This window comes from Phocoena phocoena, chromosome 5 (genome assembly GCF_963924675.1).
Source record: "Phocoena phocoena chromosome 5, mPhoPho1.1, whole genome shotgun sequence".
NCBI lineage: Eukaryota > Metazoa > Chordata > Mammalia > Artiodactyla > Phocoenidae > Phocoena > Phocoena phocoena.
Genome location: NC_089223.1, coordinates 102,821,156 through 102,842,748, shown reverse-complemented (window position 1 = coordinate 102,842,748; position 21,593 = coordinate 102,821,156). Strand labels below are relative to the sequence as shown.

The 21,593-nt window shown below is 44.9% G+C and overlaps 1 protein-coding gene across 3 annotated transcripts in view; it reads right to left on the bottom strand.

Moving 5' to 3' along the window:
- The window catches only part of STK32B (serine/threonine kinase 32B), a 344,943-nt gene that overhangs the window by 22,926 nt on the left and 300,424 nt on the right, over positions 1-21,593 (bottom strand). For all 3 annotated transcript variants that reach the window (XM_065877630.1, XM_065877631.1, XM_065877632.1), the window contains one exon: positions 12,702-12,805. In XM_065877630.1, coding sequence (XP_065733702.1) covers positions 12,702-12,805 — 104 coding nt within the window. The remainder of the gene's footprint in view (positions 1-12,701; positions 12,806-21,593) is intronic.

Genomic DNA, 21,593 nt, shown 5'->3' with positions numbered 1-21,593 from the left:
GGGTGGGATGAATTAGGAGATTGGGATTGATAGATATACACTATTGATACCATGTATTAAATAGATAACTAATGAGAACCTACTGTATAACACAGGGAACTCTACTCAGTGTTCTGTGGTGACCTAAATGGGAAGGAAATCCAAAAAAGAGGGGATATATATGCATGTATAGCTAATTCACTTTGCTGTACAGTAGAAACTAGCACAACATTGTAACGCAATTATACTCCAGTAAAAATTTTAAAAAAATAATAAAATAAAGTCAGCTCTGCACCTTTAAGCTCCAGGCTCAGCCTTAATCTGTTTGCGTGGTTATGGAGAAACCCAGGTCCTTCGACAAGAATACTGGCACATACTAAGATCCATATTCCATCTGCGTCAGGTAAAGAGTTTTACTGATGCTCGGTTCTCACTTAGGATGTCTTGACTCAGAAAACCAAGTGGTCTTTATAAGGTAAAGTAATTACATGTTCTGCTGGTGAAAGTGATTTTGGCAGCAGGGCACTGGATATATATATATATACACACACACTCATTATGGAGTGCAGGTGCATCTCTATTCCAGGAAACTCAGTTTACAGAAATTGCCAATTTACTGAGAAATGGAAGAAACAGGAAAAGAACTGCGGTACACCTGTTATTTTATTTTATTTTTTTTACATCTTTATTGGAGTATAATTGCTTTACAATGGTGTGTTAGTTTCTGCTTTATAACAAAGTGAATCAGTTATACATATGTTCCCATATCTCCTCCCTCTTGCGTCTCCCTCTCTCCCACCCTCCCTATCCCACCCATCCAGGTGGTTACAAAGCACCGAGCTGATCTCCCTGTGCTATGCAGCTGCTTCCCACTAGCTATCTATTTTACGTATGGTAGTGTATATATGTCCATGTCACTCTCTCACTTTGTCACAGCTTACCCTTTCCCCTCCCCATATCCTCAAGTCCATTCTCTAGTAGGTCTATGCCTTTATTCCCGTCTTACCCCTAGGTTCTTCATGACATTTTTTTTTCTTAGATTCCATATATATGTGTTACCATATGGTATTTGTCTTTCGCTTTCACTCTGTATGACAGACTCTAGGTCCATCCACCTCACTACAAATAACTCAATTTTGTTTCTTTTTATGGCTGAGTAATATTCCATCGTATATATGTGCCACATCTTCTTTATCCAATCATCTGATGATGGACACTTAGGTTGTTTCCGTGTCTTGGCTATTGTAAATAGAGCTGCAATGAACATTTTGGTACATGACTCCTTTTGAATTATGGTTTTCTCAGGGTATATGCCCAGTAGTGGGATTGCTGGGTCATATGGTAGTTCTATTTGTAGTTTTTTAAGGAACCTCCAAACTGTCCTCCGCAGTGGCTGTACCAATTCACATTCCCACCAGCAGTGCAAGAGTGTTCCCTTTTCTAGACACCCTCTCCAGCATTTATTGTTTCTAGATTTTTTGATGATGGCCATTCTGACTGGTGTGAGATGATATCTCATTGTAGTTTTGATTTGCATTTCTCTAATGATTAATGATGTTGAGCATTCTTTCATGTGTTTGTTGGCAATCTGTATATCTTCTTTGGAGAAATGTCTATTTAGGTTTTCTGCCCATTTTTGGATTGAGTTGTTTGTTTTTTTTGTTATTGAGCTGCATGAGCTGCTTGTAAATTTTGGAGATTAATCCTTTGTCAGTTGCTTCATTTGAAAATATTTTCGCCCATTCTGAGGGTTGTCTTTTGGTCTTGCTTATGGTTTCCTTTGCTGTGCAAAAGCTTTGAAGTTTCATTAGGTGCCATTCGTTTATTTTTGTTTTTATTTCCGTTTCTCTAGGAGGTGGGTCAAAAAGGATCTTGCTGTGATTTATGTCATAGGGTGTTCTGCCTATGTTTTCCTCTAAGAGTTTGATAGTTTCTGGCCTTATACTTAAGTCTTTAATCCATTTTGAGATTAATTTTGTGTATGGTGTTAGGGAGTGTTCTAATCTCATACTTTTACATGTACCTGTCCAGTTTTCCCAGCACCACTTATTGAAGAGGCTGTCCTTTCTCCACTGTACATTCCTGCCTCCTTTATCAAAGGTAAGGTGACCATATGTGCGTGGGTTTATCTCTGGGCTTTCTATCCTGTTCCATTGATCTATATTTCTGCTTTTGTGCCAGTACCATACTGTCTTGATTACTGTAGCTTTGTAGTATAGTCTGAAGTCAGGGAGCCTCATTCTTCCAGCTCCGTTTTTCGTTCTCAAGATTGCTTTGGCTATTCGGGGTCTTTTGTGTTTCCATACAAATTGTGAAATTTTTTGTTCTAGTTCTGTGAAAAATGCCAGTGGTAGTTTGATCGGGATTGCATTGAATCTGTAAATTGCTTTGGGTAGTATTTTCACAATGTTGATTCTTCTAATCCAAGAACATGGTATATCTCTCCATCTATTTGTACCATCTTTAATTTCATTCATCAGTGTCTTATAATTTTCTGCATACAGGTCTTTTGTCTCCTTAGGTAGGTTTATTCTGAGATATTTTATTCTTTTTGTTGCAGTGGTAAATGGGAGTGTTTTCTTGATTTCACTTTCAGATTTTTTATCATTAGTGTATAGGAATGCCAGAGATTTCTGTGCATTAATTTTGTATCCTGCTACTTTACCAAATCCATTGATTAGCTCTAGTAGTTTTCTGGTAGCATCTTTAGGGTTCTCTATGTATAGTATCATGTCACCTGCAAACAGTGACAGCTTTACTTCTTCTTTTCCGATTTGGATTCCTTTTATTTCCTTTTCCTCTCTGATTGCTATGGCTAAAACTTCCAAAACTATGTTGAATAAGAGTGGTGAGAGTGGGCAACCTTGTCTTCTTCCTGATCTTAGTGGAAATGCTTTCAGTTTTTCACCATTGAGGATGATGTTGGCTGTGGGTTTGTCATATATGGCCTTTATTATGTTGAGGAAAGTTCCCTCTATGCCTACTTTCTGCAGGATTTTTATCATAAATGGGTGTTGAATTTTGTCAAAAGCTTTCTCTGCATCTATTGAGATGATCATATGGCTTTTCCTCCTTCAATTTGTTAATATGGTGTATCACGATGATTGATTTCTGTATATTGAAGAATCCTTGCATTCCTGGAATAAACCCCACTTGATCATGGTGTATGATCCTTTTAATGTGCCTTTGGATTCTGTTTGCTAGTATTTTGTTGAGGATTTTTGCATCTATGTTCATCAGTGATATTGGCCTGTAGTTTTCTTTCTTTGTGACATCCTTGTCTGGTTTGGTATCAGGGTGATGGTGGCCTCACAGAATGAGTTTGGGAGTGTTCCTCCCTTTGCTATATTTTGGAAGAGATTGAGAAGGATAGGTGTTATCTCTTCTCTAAATGTTTGATAGAGTTCTCCTGTGAAGCCATCTGGTCCTGGGCTTTTGTTTGTTGGAAGATTTTTAATCACAGTTTCAATTTCAGTGCTTGATTGGTCTGTTCATATTTTCTATTTCTTCCTGATTCAGTCTTGGCAGGTTGTGCATTTCTAAGAATTTGTCCATTTCTTCTGGGTTATCCATTTAATTGGCATAGAGCTGCTTGTAGTACTCTCTCATGATCTTTTGTATTTCTGCAGTGTCAGTTGTTACTTCTCCTTTTTCATTTCTAATTCTATTGATTTGAGTCTTCTCCCTTTTTTCTTGATGAGTCTGGCTAATGGTTTATCAATTTTGTTTATCTTCTCAAAGAATCAGCTTTTAGTTTTATTGATCTTTGCTATCGTTTCATTTCTTTTTCATTTATTTCTGATCTGATCTTTATGATTTCTTTCCTTCTGCTAACTTTGGGGTTTTTTTGTTCTTCTTTCTCTAATTGCTTTAGGTGCAAGGTTAGGTTGTTTACTCGAGATATTTCCTGTTTAAGGTAGGATTGTATTGCTATAAACTTCCCTCTTAGAACTGCTTTTGCTGCATCCCATAGGTTTTGGGTTGTCGTGTCTCCATTGTAACTTGTTTCTAGGTATTTTTTGATTTCCTCTTTGATTTCTCCAGTGATCACTTCGTTATTAAGTAGATATTGTTTAGCCTCCGTGTGTTTGTATTTTTATTACAGATCTTTTCCTGTAATTGATATTTAGTCACATAGTGTGGTCGGAAAAGATGCTTGATACAATTTCAATTTTCTTAAATTACGAAGGCTTGATTTGTGACCCAAGATATGATCTATCCTGGAGAATGTTCCATGAGCACTTGAGAAAAATGTGTATCTGTTGTTTTTGGATGGAATGTCCTATAAATATCAATTAAGTCTATCTTGTTTAATGTATCATTTAAAGCTTGTGTTTATTTATTTATTTTCATTTTGGATGATCTGTCCATTGGTGAAAGTGGTGTGTTAAAGTCCCCTACTATGAATGTGTTACTGTCGATTTCCCCTTTTATGGCTGTTAGTATTTGCCTTATGTATTGAGGTGCTCCTATGTTGGGTGCATAAATATTTACAATTGTTATATCTTCTTCTTGGATCGATCCCTTGATCATTATGTAGTGTCCTTCTTTGTCTCTTCTAATAGTGTTTATTTTAAAGTCTATTTTGTCTGGTATGAGAATTGCTACTCCAGCTTTCTTTTGATTTCCATTTGCATGGAATATCTTTTTCCATCCCCTCACTTTCAGTCAGTATGTGTCCCTAGGTCTGAAGTGGGTCTCTTGTAGACAGCATATATATGGGTCTTGTTTTTGTATCCATTCAGCCAGTCTGTGTCTTTTGGTGGGAGCATTTAATCCATTTACATTTAAGGTAATTATTGATATGTATGTTCCTATTCCCATTTTCTTAATTGTTTTGGGTTTGTTATTGTAGGTCTTTTCCTTCTCTTGTGTTTCTTGCCTAGAGAAGTTCCTTTAGCATTTGTTGTAAAGCTGGTTTGGTGGTGCTGAACTCTCTCAGCTTTTGCTTGTCTGTAAAGGTTTCAATTTCTCCATCAAATCTGAATGAGATCCTTGCTGGGTAGAGTAATCTTGGTTGTAGGTTCTTCTCCTTCATCACTTTAAATATGTCCTGCCACTCCCTTCTGGCTTTAAGAGTTTCTGCTGAAAGATTAGCTGTTAACCTTATGGGGATTCCCTTGTGTGTTATTTGTTGTTTTTCCCTTGCTGCTTTTAATATTTTTTTTTTGTATTTAGTTTTTGACAGTTTGATTAATATGTGTCTTGGCGTGTTTCTCCTTGGATTTATCCTGTATGGGACTCTCTGTGCTTCCTGGACTTGATTAACTATTTCCTTTCCCATATTAGAGAAGTTTTCAACTATAATCTCTTCAAATACTTTTTCAGTCCCTTTCTTTTTCTCTTCTTCTTCTGGAACCCCTATAATTCGAATGTTGGTGTGTTTAATGTTGTCCTAGAGGTCTTTGAGACTGTCCTCAGTTCTTTTCAATCTTTTTTCTTCATTCTGCTCTAGAGTTGTTATTTCCACTATTTTATCTTCCAGGTCACTTACCCGTTCTTCTGCCTCAATTATTCTGCTACTGATCCCATCTAGAGTATTTTTAATTTCATTTATTGTGTTGTTCATCGTTGCTTGTTTCATCTTTAGTTCTTCTAGGTCCTTGTTAAATGTTTCTTGCATTTTCTCTATTCTATTTCTAAGATTTTAGATCATCTTTAGTATCATTATTCTGAATTCTTTTTCAGGTAGACTGCCTATTTCCTCTTCATTTGTTAGGTCTGGTGGGTTTTTCTCTTGCTCCTTCATCTGCTGTGTGTTTTTTTGTCTTCTCATTTTGCTTACCTTACTGTGTTTGGGGTCTCCTTTTTGCAGGCTGCAGGTTCGTAGTTCCAGTTGTTTGTGGTGTCTGTCCCCAGTGGCTAAAGTTGGTTCAGTGGGTTGTGTAGGCTTCCTGGTGGAGGGGACTAGTGCCTGTGTTCTGGTGGATGAGGCTGGATCGTGTCTTTCTGGTGGGCAGGTCGACGTCTGGTTGTGTGTTTTGGGGTGTCTGTGGACTTATTATGATTTTAGGCAGCCTCTCTGCTAATGGGTGGGGTTGTGTTCCTGTCTTGCTAGTTGTTTGGCATAGGGTGTCCAGCACTGTAGCTTGCTGGTCGTTGAGTGAAGCTGGGTGCTGGTGTTGAGATGGAGATCTCTGGGAGATTTTCGCTGTTTGATATTATGTGGAGCTGGGAGGTCTCTTGTGGACCAGTGTCCTGAAGTTGGCTCTCCCACCTCAGAGTCACAGCACTGACTCCTGGCTGCAGCACCAAGAGCCTTTCATCCACACGGCTCAGAATAAAAGGGAGAAAAAGTAGAAAGAAAGAAAGAAAGAGGATAAAATAAAATAAAAGTAGGATAAAATAAAATAAAAGTAAGATAAAATAAAGTTATTAAAATAAAAAATAATTATTAAGAAAAAAATTAAAAAAAAAAGCAAAAAACGGATGGATAAAACCCTAGGACACATGGTGAAAGCAAAGCTATACAGACAAAATCTCACACAGAAGAATACACATACACACTCACAAAAAGAGGAAAAGGGGAAAAAATAATAAATCTTGCTCTCAAAGTCCACCTCCTCAATTTGGGATGATTCGTTGTCTATTCAGGTATTCCACTGATGCAGGGTACATCACGTTGATTGTGGAGATTTAATCCGCTGCTCCTGAGGCTGCTGGGAGAGATTTCCCCTTCTCTTCTTTGTCTGCACAGCTCCCGGGGCTCAGCTTTGGATTTGGACCCGCTTCTGCGTGTAGGTAGCCTGAGGGCGTCTGTTCTTCGCTCAGACAGAACGGGGCTAAAGGAGCCGCTGATTCGGGGGCTCTGGCTCACTCAGGCCGGGGGGAGGGAGGGGCACGGATGCGGGGTGAGGCTGCGGCGGCAGAGCTCGGCGTGACGTTGCACCAGCCTGAGGCGCGCCGTGCGTTCTCCCGGGGAAGTTGTCCCTGGATCCCGGGACCCTGGCAGTGGCGGGCTGCACAGGCTCCCCGGAAGGGAGGTGTGGATAGTGACCTGTGCTCGCACACAGGCTTCTTGGTGGCGGCAGCAGCAGCCTTAGCGTCTCATGCCCGTCTCTGGGATACGCGCTGTTAGCTGCGGCTCGCGCCCGTCTCTGGAGCTCCTTTAAGCAGCGCTCTTAATCCCCTCTCCTCGAGCACCAGGAAACAAAGAGCGAAGAAAAAGTCTCTTGCCTCTTCGGCAGCTCCACTTTTCCCGGACTCCCTCCCGGCTAGTCGTGGTGCACTAACCCCCTGCAGGCTGTGTTCACACCGCCACCCCCAGTCCTCTCCCTGCGCTCCGACCGAAGCCCCAGCCTCAGCTCCCAGCCCCGCCCGCCCCGGCGGGTGAGCAGACAAGCCTCTCTGGCTCAGACCTGTTATTTTAACTGCTAGAGCTGAGCTGGGCCTTGGGGACCATCTCATCCGATGTTTTCCCCCCCGAATCTTTTTACTCAAAATCCCAAACATAGAACAGATGAAAGGGAATAACAGTTCCCTGGGCTATTTAAACCTCCAAAGCCTGGAGAAACATTTTTTTCCTGTATGAACTGTTGAATCACCTCTTCAGGGTCCTACACTTCCAGGAAACACAGCTTGAAAACCCCTCCCTTTATGGAGATATAAAACCTGGAGGGGCGAGGTCCCAGAGTTCATTTCCCCCCAGGTTTTTGACTCCCAGCTCAGGGCTCTCTCTGTTTGCTTTACCGAGGGACAGAAAGGCGGTGCTCAACCCAAGGGCTGCCTCTCTCCCTTTCTTGGGTTAGTATACCAACAGATTCCTCATCTCTGTGGTTAAGCCCACCATCCGGTGTGTACCCAGCAGTTCTTAGCTCTGCTCCAACCTCTAGGAGCGCCATACCCCTTCCTCTATTAGCCATCACCCATACCTTCTCTGTCTACTGAACCCTAAGGAGAAGTGCTGACAGAGGTCAAAGGCAAGGGTAACACCACGTGAGGCAGGTGGCTGGGGGGAAGCAGAGAGGCACCATAGCGTGGGCTCTTAGGGCTCCACCCCCTGCTGCAAGGCCATGGGCCAGTGATCTGACGTTCAGAATCTCATATATTTATTTATTTTTAAGAAACTTGACTTTATCCATCTGTTATTTAGTCAGCAAATATTGTGTCCCCAAGGTATACCAACCTCTGCTCTAGGGGCTGGGGAATACGTTAGTAAATAAACAACAGAAAATTCCCCACCTCATGGAGTTTACATTCTAGTGTGGGGACATAGACGATCAAAATACGTAAAATAAATATTGCATGGTGTTACGTGTCTTAGAGAAAAAGGAGGGCCTGAGGTGTCTGTGGGCGGGGGAAGCAGGGGAGTTGCAACTTTATTTTTAAACATTTTATTAGCGTATAGTTGATTTACAACGTTGTGTTAGTTTCAGGTGTACAGCAAAGTGAATCAGTTATACATATACATATATCCACTCTTTTTTTAGATTCTTTCCCCGTATAGGTCATTACAGAGTATTGAGTAGAGTTCCCTGTGCTATACAGTAGGTCCTTATTAGTTATCTATTTTATGTAATGGTGCGTATATGTCCAACCCAATCTTCCAATCTATCCCTCAGTAAGTCAGACAGAGAAAGACAAATATCATATGATATCACTTATCTGTGGAATCTAAAAAAAGGGTACAGATGGACTTATCTACAAAACTGAAATAGAGTCGCAGACGTAGAAGACAACGTTTGGTTACCAGAATCTCCTTTAGTCCCCTTGGTTACTCTGTGGCAGCGGTTCCCAACTGGGGATAATCTGTCCCTCCAGGGGACATATGGCAATGTTTGGGGACATTTTGGTTGTCCTTACTGGGTGGCGGCAAAGTCCTGCTGGTGTCTAGTGGGTAGAGGCCGGGGATGCAGCTAAACATCCTACAGTGCACTGGGCAGCCCCCATCACAAAGCAGTACCCAGTCCCAAGCGTCCGTAGAGCTGAGGCTGAGGAACCCTGTGCTTTGCAACCACTGTTCTCCCCATCTGATAGACAAGAAACAGGCTCACCCCCAGACATTCAGAAACTGTGCAACAAAGCTGGGATTTGATCCCCAAAACGTGTGATTCCAAAGCCCAGACTCTCGCTTGACCACCATGCTGTCGTTTCCATGGACAGCACCACACTACCTACAGAGTGAAGCTGGTGCCTCCAGCTGACCTCAGTCAGGGTCCTTTCTAGACAGCCCCCAGACTGTCTTTCTGACTGCTGGTCAGTCTAAGATGTTTGCTGTGTCAGCCTCAGCTGCCCTTCCCGGTCTCTGCTCACGCGGTTTCCCAACCAACTCATATATGATCCCCCTTAACGCTTCCTCCCTCAGAAATTCTTCCCTGCTCCTCTAAGAAGAAGTCATCAGCATTGTCTCTGCAGCTGCCTGTCTCAGAATCATCACCACGTGCACATTTATGTAGCAGTTAGCATCCCTCCAGTGTGCTGGATGCCGCGTGTGCTCCGCCTACGTTTTCTCCTGGAATCCCCACGGTGACCCCGCAGGCCGGCCTCATCATCCCCATTTCATGAGGGAGGAAGCCAGGGCTCAGATGAGTTCAGTGATTAAGGCGGAATCACAGCATCAAGGAACACGGGCTGTGGATGGGAGCCCGGACCTCTGCTCACCGGGCCAAGGACCTCCCCACTAACGGTCAGCAGCCACATGTGACTCAGCTCCTCTCCCAGGGCCTGTCTCCACCTTGAGAGGTGCTAAGTTGGAAAGGATGCAGACCTGCCAGCAGGCCCCCAGCATGGGATCAGAGACACCAGGGGAGGGGAGCTGACATTGACCGAGTGCCGACCCTTTATCGGTCACAGAGCTGGGTAATTTGCATCGTCAGAATCACTTTATATTCACAGCCACCCTGTTGCGTAGGTGTTACTATTATTATTATTTTCTCAGTTAACAGATGAGGATTCTGAGCATTTGGTCTGTCTATTGGCCTTGGTTAAGATCACAGACAAGGTGCCTGGTAGAGCCAGGGTTTGAACCTGTGAATTCTGCTAAGATCCTCTTTCTGTGTTACGAGGAGGCAGCTTTCAGTTGAGTAAGAGGAAAATCTTTCTAGCCATTAGGACTTTAAAAAAAATGAAACACGTTCTTTCTGGATATAAGAGCCCTGTGCATGTGGAGGAAAACCAGTGGACAGGTGGGTGACACTGCCAGGGAAACCATCAAGGAGCCTGGTAGGTGGGGAAACAGGCACTGGGTAAGACCTTGAAGTCCCTTTTCTGGGTCAGTGGATGAGAAACCTCCCTTTCCTCTCTGTCCCCATGGGGTTCTCTTCAGGGGGTGTGGTCACAGTCCCTGAGACAACTGTGCTCAAAAGGGAACTCTCCAGGTGGCGCTTTCTTTTTGTTTTGCATCTTTATTGGAGTATAATTGCTTTACAATGGTGTGCTACTTTCTGCTTTATAACAAAGTGAATCAGTTATACATATACATATGTTCCCATATCTCTTCCTTCTTGTGTCTCCCTCCCTTACACCCTCCCTATCCCACCCCTCTAGGTGGTCACAAAGCACCGAGCTGACCTCCCGGTGCTATGCAGCTGTGTGGCGCTTCTTGAGTCTTTTTTTTTACTTAGCAGGTCTCAGGGTGAGAACTGAGATCCTTGTTTGGGCTCATTGGAAAGTTGGGTACAAGTTACTCCCCTCGTCTGGGCTACAGGATCCAAGCAGGCTGACCAAATTCTCTGCATTGAAATTTCAAGCCCACTTGATGACACTCCACTCCTCTGCTCCCCTGATAGAGCATTTCGGGAGAGATGTCTCTTTCTGCTCTAAGACTAGAGCATGCCTGGGTCCCTGGCTAACATACCATATTAATACCTTCAATCTCCCACTTTTCATTTCTAATGCTTTCCAACTCTATGATCTTACAATATGTGTTAGAAAATTCCCATCATGACTTTTATCTTTTGGAGGTAAGGAGCCCCCTGGATCCTGAGGGAATCAAGGAACAGGGGGGTGATCACCTATCAGGGATGCTGTCACTGACATGATGGAGGAATTTCAATGAGGAAGGATAACTTCTAAATTCACACAGTCCATGGAAAAATATGAGTGTTTTTCAGTATAGCTTTTGGACTAAATGTGATCGTTTCCAGGATTAAAAAAACAGAATAAGCTATTTGCATAAACCCATTGTGTTTCAAGTCAAAGACGAACAGACCAAGATATCTGGGAGACAGAGTCACACCAACCCATGACAGGCATTCTTGTTCACTCTGTCCCCACACCAAAGGCCCGATCCCGCCATGTGACCCTCCCTCTTCTATTAAAAGTGGCATTTGGATCCCTAAGCAGAAAACTCAGATACATTGAAAATGAAACGTTTTATTTTGAAGCCCTTGGGGCTTTTTGCCAAGTCATCATCTTTGACTGTTCTGACTTGTATTCTGGCAGAGAATACACTTTCTGCTGGCAAATGACCAATCGTGCTTAGGCCGACTGCTTGCCAAGGTCATTTGTATGATTGATTCCGTGATAAACATCATCCGGTGATGTCTGTGTTCTCTGGTTCATACAAGTATCATGGTGACCCTCATGTCCCCTCCTGGAGCATGTATATTAAAGAACCAGTACACGACAAAGGAACCAACCAGGGAGGTGGGGAGAGATGAATTGTTTTCATTCAGTGCCCGAGAAAACTCACAAGTTCATATACATATTTTTTGTATTCTAACAACATCATGTACTGTAGTATGTTTTTGAGGAATTCGGGGGAAATCACTGAGATCAAGAGAGACCCCAGTTGCTTGAACCACACGGTGATAACTAGTGACACTCACATAGCTCGTATGGTTTTCACACAGCTGCCATCATTCATTCCCTCATTCATTCCCACCAGTTATCACTGTGCACTGGGGGCTCCTGCCCTCAAGGGGCACCGTCTACCCGCCTTAATATGCATATATGCAGATGACCGTGAGACACTGTTAAAGCAGCATCCAGTGGGAGGCACTGACTCTCTACGCTGTGTGCTGGGTGCTGGAGCTATAAGGTGAGTTATACGCAAACTGAGTGTCCCAGTCTAGGGGTGCATCGATCCCAGGATAACTTCAGCACCACAGAATAGACTGAAAGGATGTTCCTATCCCCATTGTATGAAGGGGAAACCATGGTTCTGAGAGGTTAGATGGTGTCATTTTCAAATGATACTTGTGTAAGAAAAAAAAAAAGCCTCGAAATTCGTTTGTCATAATTCTTTCTGCTAAAATAAAACTGAGTTATTAGTTGCCAAATAGTTCCATTAGTCATCTTCAGCTTTTAAATTTAAAAGAAATAAAACAAAAATACGTACCGAATGCCCCATTTTTATAGGACACTGAGCTAAGTATTCAGGGAAGGTTGGAACTAAAATAACAACAACAAAAAACCAAGCTGGAAAGCTGGGCACGGGCGCGTCATGTTGTGGGTTGAAAGAGGACAGCGTTTGAAATCATGACACCAAGATGCTTTGGGTGTTTGAGCTGCCACGGATCAGCTGCTGAGCTTCACACAAGACCCTCCCCCTCTGGACATCCCTGTCCCCGTGAGTAGAATGAGGGGCTAGACCAGAAGCTTGTTAAGAGCTTTCTAATGCTCAGGACCTTGGAGTTGGCACACGGGCAATCAGGACTGCCACCCAGGGCCGGCATGGTGCACATCCAGCGGCAGGGCCATTCCACCCCACCCAAGCCTGGTAGAATCTGAGCCCCCCACTTCCACAGCCCTCGCGTTCACCACACAGGCGCACATCTTACCCAGCCCCGCAGCAGCTCATAGGCCGTGACACCCAGGGACCACCAGTCAACAGGGTAGGAGTACCCAGGGCCTCCGTCCACATACACCTGGAACACTTCCGGGGCTGCCAAAGACAGAACAAAAGAACGTTACTGCACATCTCACTTTCCACTCATTGCCTCTTACAGAGAGGACACGGGGCCAGGAACCCAGCTTTTTGGATGGCAAAGCCAGTATTCCATCTGCTATGCCACGTGGTTTCTGCACTCCGTAAGTCACGAGATGGCTAGAGAACAAGGTGCAGGCATCACAGGAAACACTGGTGTGACACCTGGGACAGAATACAAATGGGGCAACCCAAGTGTGCTGTGGAGGGTGTTCTGTCGGGGAGGGTCAGGGAAAGTCTGGGGAGGAGGAGGGTTCGCTAGAGCATGAATCACGGTCACAGCCTGGGGATTAAAGTCTGAGTTAAGAAGAAACTGCACCCCCAAGGGGCTAAGAACCTTGCTGAATGTCATTCTGCTCTGGCACCAACACCAGGTCAGGTGTCCTAACAACTAGGATGCTCAGAGCCCTCTGTGCCTGGTGCCTGTCTCAGGTACGGTTTTATTTTAGCGTAGGTGGGATCGAATATGAAATATCCAGGATAAGTAAATGCACAGGGACAGAAGACAGGTCGTGGGTTGCCAGGGGCCGGGAGGGGGGATGGGGAGCAACTGCTCACTGGGTTTCCTCTGCGGTGATGAATGTTCTGGAACTAGACAGAGGTGGTGGTTACACAGCATTGTGAATGTACTAAATGCCACCCTGTTTGAAAACAGTTCATTTTACGTTATGTGAATTTCACCTCAATAAATGAACAAGTGGAGCGTGGAGGCCCGTGGGTGATGGATCCTCACTCCTCAGGGGGCTGCAGCTGTTCCAGGGTCCCCTGGCCCTGCTGCTTCCTAAGCTAAAGGGTGGTGGGTTCATCATTACCTCACCCCCAACTCATCAGGCCAGGAGTTGCATCTCCAGCTCTAATTGTTCATATTGGCTTCCAGGAAAGTCTTGGGAAATGTGGATCATTTCTAGCAAATTAATTTGTAGATATAATTCCATTTTACGGGTGTCAGAGCAGCCAAACTCTCTTGCAGGGAACCAGGACATGCTGTGTTTAAAGACATCTCGACTCAATTTTCAGACTGGCATTCAGACGGCGTGGGATTGGGGAGGGCTGGATGAGGCAGATGAGGGCAGACATGGATGCTCAAATCTGGGCTCTGGATTGGCAGCTGGACCACTGAACCTGACCAGCGGGCAGATCTCAGCTGCCCTCTAGAGACCCTCTCCATTTACTTTGTATTTTCTAGCACTTTCACCCGAGGGTTCTCCTTTCCTCTTCACAACAACCCTCAGGGCCGTGTTATCATTTGACACATTTTACCGAAGAGGTTCAGAGAGGGACAGCGGTGCACAGGAAGTTACACAGCAGGGAAGTTCAGAGCTGAGGTGCGCCTTATACACTGGTCAAATCCCAGTTTGAAATAAGGTTCGTATCAACATTTGAGTACAGAAACATACCCAGTCTACGTTGGGGAAGATGTGATTGAGAGTTTGAGGAAATGTCCCTTTGGGTAATTTGAGCTTCCCAAAGGAAGCAACATGGTGTGATGGGAAACAGGAAGAAGGTCAGTGGGGCTGGAGCTGAATTAACAAGTTCTATTTGCCTTGGTTTTGTAAAACATGAACAAGAATCAACAGTGTGTTCACAGGGTTCTTAGGAGGATTAAGGAACAACGCAGGCTGACAGCTAAGCCGGATGCCCGGCTGGTCTATTGTGAGTGTTCCAGGAATCTTGGGCGTGGTTTTTATTACTAGAATTGTCATTCAAACCTCCTCTTCCGATCGTGCTCAGCCTCGCCACGGTCCACCCAGTCAGCCTGGGAGGGTGATAAACTTCACCGTCCTCAGCCTCTTGACTATCCGTCTACAGACCCGCTGAGTTTGGCATTTCCGGCATCTTTCTGTCTGCCCCTTCCTATGGATCCTAGATCAGCCTGAATGCAAAGGTGGCAATCATACCTGTTCATTAAACATCTAGTGAGAAAATATTTGATTCCCTAGCAGCTCCAGGCACTGAGCTGTGCTATTCTGCATCCCATTGGGAGCCTGAGGCTGAGCTCCAACCCAGAGGGGCCTCCTTCCCTGCACCCCAATCTGTGTACTTGTCCTTCTTCCCTCCGTGCTGAGGGTTCCAGGACAGAAGGAGCCACATCATGCTGGTATGTGCATGTGTAGATGTAATTCTACAGAACCAGGGCCTCGACAGCTGCTGGCCCAGCCCGTGTGCTCAGTGAGGGAGGCAGGGATGTGCCCAGGAGTGCAGGCGAGGCTGCGTGCCCAGGTGTCCCCATAAATCCTTGTGGCGCCTGGCAGCCCCATGCCCAACTGGAATTCAGGGTAGAAGCAGCAGCTGACCAATTCCGTCCTGGCTGTTGTGACCAACCAAGTGACAAACGTCTGCAGCCTGTGACCCCACTCCCAGAGAAGGTGACAGTCTCTCCTCCCTTGCACAGCTGGGGCTGAGAGAACATAAACAACCTTTATGTCACAATCCGTATGCCACCAGAACGGCTGCTTTAGTGGCCTGGATCAGTGATTAGAGGCGAGGGCATCATACAGGATTAGAGCTTGAAGGACAGGTACAAGACACATACCTGTCACCATCATTTCAGGTATGAATGAATGAGTATGGAAACTACAGTTTGCCAGGTGCTTTGTTAAGGAGTTTACACGTACTACTTCTCTTCATCCTCCCAACCGCCCAATAAAACAAGTCTACAATGATCTCCACGTTCCAGATGAAGAGGCAGAGACATGAAGGGGTGTAGTTGGGTGAAGTGTCCCCAAAAGATAGGTCCAAGTACCTGTGAACGGGGCCTTATTTGGAAATAGGGACTTTGCAGATGTAATTAATACAGACGTCAGGATAAAGCCATCCCGGATTCAGGGTGGACCCTTCCTAGATTCAATGGCTGATGCCTTTCTAAGAGAAAGAAGAGGTGGATTTGAGAGAAAGAGGAAGCCGTGGGAAAGGCAGAGCCTGGAGGGATGCGGCCACAAGCCAAGGAAGCCCTGGAGCCCCCGGAACCTGGAAGAGCCTCTCCTACACCTCCGAGGGAGCACGGCTCTGCAGACACCTTGATATTGAACTACTGGCTTCCAGAACTGTGAGTGAATGAATTTCTGTTGCTCCAAGCCACCGCATTTGTGGGACTTTGTTGTGCAGCCCTAGGAAACTAGTAAGAGGGGCTGGGAACTTGCTCCAGGTCAGCCAGCTGGGATGGCAGAGCTGGGATTAGCCTCTCTCAGTATCTGATTCCAAAGTCCTTTCTCCTATACCGAGGTGACTTCCAGGGGTGATGGACTTACCTGAGGATGGGTCCTAATGAAAGCTGCTACCTTCCTTCCCTCTGTCCCAGAGCCTGGCACTCAGCCAAGTACATGGTAGGCACTTAATCAATGCATGTCAATTTCACCCTGGTGCCACATTGCTTGCCTGCTTCAGAAGTAGAGACAGCTCACAGCCTAGGACTGTCAGCATGGCAGAGGTGCAGGGTCCCTTGGAAACCATCTTGTCATCGTCCCCTCTGTGTTAGAATTGGCCACCAGGCTTGAGGGGCGAGAGTGGCTTGCCTCGGCCACAACTCACCAACTCAGGGCTCAAGTCAGAACTCCTGGTCCTGACTTCCAGGTTCAGGGAGTTCCCATTATTGGAACAGTTAAATTCAGCCATCAATGCCAGATGACTCTCCCTCCTCAGCTCCTGTATCCCCTTTGTCCTCTTCGCCAACACATGGCCCTTGTTCAGATCCCCATTCCCTCCTCCTGGTCTCCTGCACTAGCTTCTCCACCCATCCTCTGGCTTCCAGAGTCTCCTTCTCCAGTCCGTCCTTGCTTCTGGGGGAGTTAGCTTTCTGATATGCAACCCAGACCACGGCAGTACCCTGCCTCAAGGTCTTCCTATCACGATGGCTGTTTCACAATCTGTATTCCCAGGAATGCCACCAGCCATGTTAGGCTCATAGATTTTGGAGGAGAAATGATTCTGAGGTCAAACGTGTCTGGGAAATGACGAGGTTCAATTGCGTTCTTTCTTGTAGACTTCTTAGTGCCTTTAATGACTCAATAGCAAGCATGGCTTGGAAATTTATTAGACTTGATCCTGGAATCTTTTTGATTTTTCAGTGGAACAGTACAAAGTACTAGGGCTGGAAACCCATGTGGCCTAGAGGGTGGTTTAAATTCTGTAGCCCCTCAGCTCCTACCTGTAGATCTTCTAAGCTGTATTATGGCCCAGGAGTTGCCCATGGCCACCTTGGGCTCCAGCTGCACACGCTGCTTGCCGTTCCTAGAACACCCTGTCTGTACATCTGTCTCTTTTTCTCTCCCCTAATCCACCAGGTTCACTCACAAAGGGTGCAGCTTCAGAGTTACCACTTCTAGGAACCAAATACGTACCATTCTGCAGGCTTCTTTACATCTGTCATGTATTCCTCAAAATACATCTCTGCTATTATCATTTTCTTATCATTCCCCTCCCTCCAGACTAGATTAGAGCTTCCTCTTTATCCCCACCCCCCCCAGGCATCTCTTGATTTTTACATTCCGGCTGCATTTTTGCTTATTTGTTTGCTTCTTGCTAGACTTTAAGCTCCCTGAGGGCAGGGACGGTCATGTTCTCCCCGGCTCCCCAAGTCTAGCCTGGCATGAAGAAGACATGTGGGCAAGGTTTGTTGACTGACTAAATAAATGAATGGTCGTATTTTAAAAAAGCAAACAACACCAGTACAGCCCTCGCTACGTGCCAAGCCCTGTTCTAAGTTCTTGACACACTGCTAATAAAAATAGCTCATCTCTCTGGAGCATCTGTCATGCACCAAACTTTGTTTTAAGAGTTTAGCAGGTATTAACTCATTTAATCTTCACCATGACGTGCAATTTGGCTAGCTGCAGCTGAGTCTCACTGAGGAAAGGACCAGGAGGTTCTGGGCTGATGCTGGCAAGGCTAGGACTGGGGGTTCCCTGGAGCAGAGTGAGTGATGAAGGAACCCTGAAGGGGGAGCCCAGGACAGCAAACGACAAACCAAGCAGATAACTGAAGTTGGCTATGGTCTCGCCCAGAAAGGACGTCTAGGGTCCAAGGTCTGGGTACACCTGCAGGGGTGATGGATAAATGAAATTTCCCAAGGTCTTCCAGAAAGAAAAACAACTAAAACTTCTTGCAATGCCCTGGTGGGGTAAGGGCCAACCCTGAATCTATTTTGAGCCATTGAAAATGCCCACTGTAACCATCACCATCATGCACAGAACAGTCATGCGAGCTTTCTAGGGCACAAAGATTCCTTCATAATCACCCCCACCCGTGCTCAAAGCACCCTAAGCCCCAGATGAAGAAACAGATGCACAGAGAGGTAAAGGGGCAAGTTCAGGGCCGTGGAGACAGCAAGTGGAAGAGCATGGACTGGAAAGCTGCTCTTAACCACTTTCAAGGGGCGCTCAATACAGCTGTTCCATTATTATCATGAGCAGTGGTTTTCTTTACAACACCAAGAGCTGCATTATCAATGTGGCCATTTGTTGAGCATCTACCATGTGCTAGAAGCTCTTCAAGTTTCTTTACATATATGATTTACTCCTCAGGAAAGCTAACATTTACGGAACACTTTCTATAGTTTCACATGCATTATCTCATTTTATCCTCAGAAGGAACTTGAGAGGCGAGTATGATCATGATCTCCATCTGAGAAAGCCAGGCTTGGAGAGGTGACACAGCTACCGTGGCTCCGAGCCTCATTCGAACCCAGGCCTCCCCCATTCTCTGGGGTCATCCAGAATGACGACCAGACCTTGCCCTGTCTCCTTCAAACTCCAGACATTACACCATCTTTATGTATATGCTGAAACTGAAAATAATGTATCATAAAACAGATATACATATACACACAACATATGTACTCTATATGTTCTATACGCCAAAATCTCTCCATGGTCAGTGCATTAAATCTGTGAATTCAATTGGAACGAAAATCAAGAGTATTTACGAAGGTCCGGGTATTCTAAAATTAGGAAATTAAGGTTTCAACATAGTCCAAAAGAAAAAAAAACCATGTGGTTCGCCATTAACATGCACATTAATAAAAGTGGCTGTTGAGTTATATTCCCCAGCAACACCTGTTTCCTTCCACGCTACATCCCCAGGATCTTTCACGGTGTGCCTGCACGTTGCACGCTCCATGGATAGTTGTGAGCCCACGAATGAATACACTGGGGGGAAATCGGCCTGCACGGAAGCTGCTTCCCCAGCACGGCCCAGTGGCATGGATAGATCAGCCCCACTTCCCACTAACCTTTTCTACCAGTAGCTGAGCAATTGTGTCAGTGCAGGTTTTAAATGGAAAGTGAGTCTGGATTCCAAGGGACGTCAGAGAATTGGCCTTCCAGAAAAGCAAGAACATGGGGTGTCGTCTGAAAGAGATCACCCCGAAGCAGTGTAAATATGCATGTGGTGGGCTGTGCCCCCTATCCTCACCACACAGAGCTTACTTCCTCATTAGACTAAAAATATGGAGAAAAACCACAGAAACCACCTAAGTTATAATTATTGGTCTGACGCTTTAGCTCTGTGAATATTCCTGAAGGCTTTGATGGCTGCAGTGGAGTACGACAATGCTATTCAATGTCTAGCTTACAGGCTGACTGGCTTCCAGGATCGGTTTCTACAGGTAATCGCATCCTTCTGGACTGGGAACATAGAATTACCGCATTTCAGCCTAGAGGGGACCTTCAAGGTAATTTCCTTCCTCCCCTACCTTTTGTAGGTGAGGAAGCCGAAGCCTATTGGAGGAGTTCCATGGCTTCCAGCCCAGCTGGGACCAGAGCCCAGTTCTCCTGTCCACTGAGCCTTTCTGTGGCTCACACATCCCGGCTGGCAGGATGTGCCAGATCGGGACACCTCTACCTAGAAGCCCCACACAGGCATGGCATGTTCAATCTGTCCAAGCCAAACTCTCCCTCTCCAACTGCCCCTTCTCCTGGGTTCTCAGTCTCTGTTGATGGGCTGCTCAGTCGTGCAAGTCAGAAACGTGGGAGGCTCATGGACCCTGCCCCTCGTCCAGCCTATGTTTTGGATCATGTGATTAATTCTCAAGACTCATCATTTTTCCCTTCCAGAATCTTCCTCTCTTCTCTGGTCCTTTTTCACTTCTGCTCGGACTCATGACAGCTCCTCCCCTACCCCAGCCTGGGGCCCTGTAATCCCACTACGCTTACTCCTCAAACACCTTTCTAAGTCAGTAGAATCAGTGGAACAGAGAGACGGAAGGTGTGAGTGTAGTGGTTATTCAACCTGAACCTGAACCCCAGCTCCCAGGCTTACTGCCACAGTGGCCTCAGGCAAAATGCCTAATGTCTTATTTGTACCTTGGTTTTCCTCGTCTGTTAAAAGGAATAACGATGTCTGCTACATCAAGTTATTGAGAAGAGAAAATGAAGCACAAAGTAAGTGCTCAATAAATGCAACCTAACATTGTTGTCATTGTATTATCATTCACATGTTCAAATCACTTAATTAAAATCTTTCCAAATTTTTCTATTTACTGTAGAATAATGGTCAAACTCCTTAGCATGAAAAATTCCTAAAAATACGTTCCAACCTCCTCGTATTTTGGCCACTATCTTTATTATAGCCATTGTGCCAACTTCAAAGAATAGGACACACTTTATGTTTAATCTTCTATGACTTGCCTGGTAACCGTTACCTTATTTTTTATACTCATGAACTCCTACTCATACTTCAAAACCCAGACCAAATTTTACACCTTCTGTGGAGTGTTCTTCAAGTCCCTTCCTGTTTCTCAGTTCCCTTCTTTTCCCCTCTCTTGGCCAAGTACATCAGTGTTCTGGATTCTCACCAAACCCTTGTTGGTTCCTCCCTTGCAGCACTGATCATGCCGTACTGTAATTAAGGATATACATGTCCACCGTTCTCACTGGCCTGTGAGCTCTTTGAATAGGGGTATGACTAAGTCATGGTCAAAACGTCAGGGATTAGCACAAAGCTATATGTGAGTCATTTAGAACAAGGACTGACACAAAGCAAGTTCCAAATAGATGTGAGCTAGTTATTATCACATCAATTCATTATTGAATGGGAAATGAAGTGCACACATAAATGAAAGACCAACTCACAAACGTACATGTTGTACATGTTCCCCCAAATGATTCAAGAGCTCCATCATCATTCTTTGATTAGAGTGTGTGGAAAAGCTTTGGAAAGCAGAGATGAGCAGGGTGCCTGGCCTCTGTCTGGATCCCTTGGGGGCAATTCATGTTTCTTTGGCTTTTTATCTTGGCAAATGAACTCAGATATTAATTTGAGATGAAATGAATCTGCTGCATCAGTCTGATAATTGCTTTCTATCTGGTGATGCTGGTAGTGTTAATAATAACAGAAGAGTCATTTCATTAAGGTATGTAAGACGCTGCTCAGGTGTGGACCAGTAGGACCTCACCTGTCTGCATGAGAAAAGGAACAGCAGGGAAAGTTTAACTGGCTGAGAAGCTCTGATGAGGTACAGAAATTAATGATGCCCCAGTACCAGAAAACTACTTCATGTTAGATGTGTCAGATTAAATTAGTAAATTAAAAAAAGAAGACCCTTGGAAAGTTTTCAGAGAGAACGATGGAAAGTGCTAACTGAAAGCACAGGGTTAGAATCAAGTGCATTTTACACGGTTAATATGTGAAATGGGTGATAAACATCTAAACAGCATATTAGGCCGATGGAAAAGTTCATTTAGATAGTGCTACTCTCTTAAAGGATTCCAAGATCTCTGTTTATCTAAGGCCCATAATGTTCATTAAAATT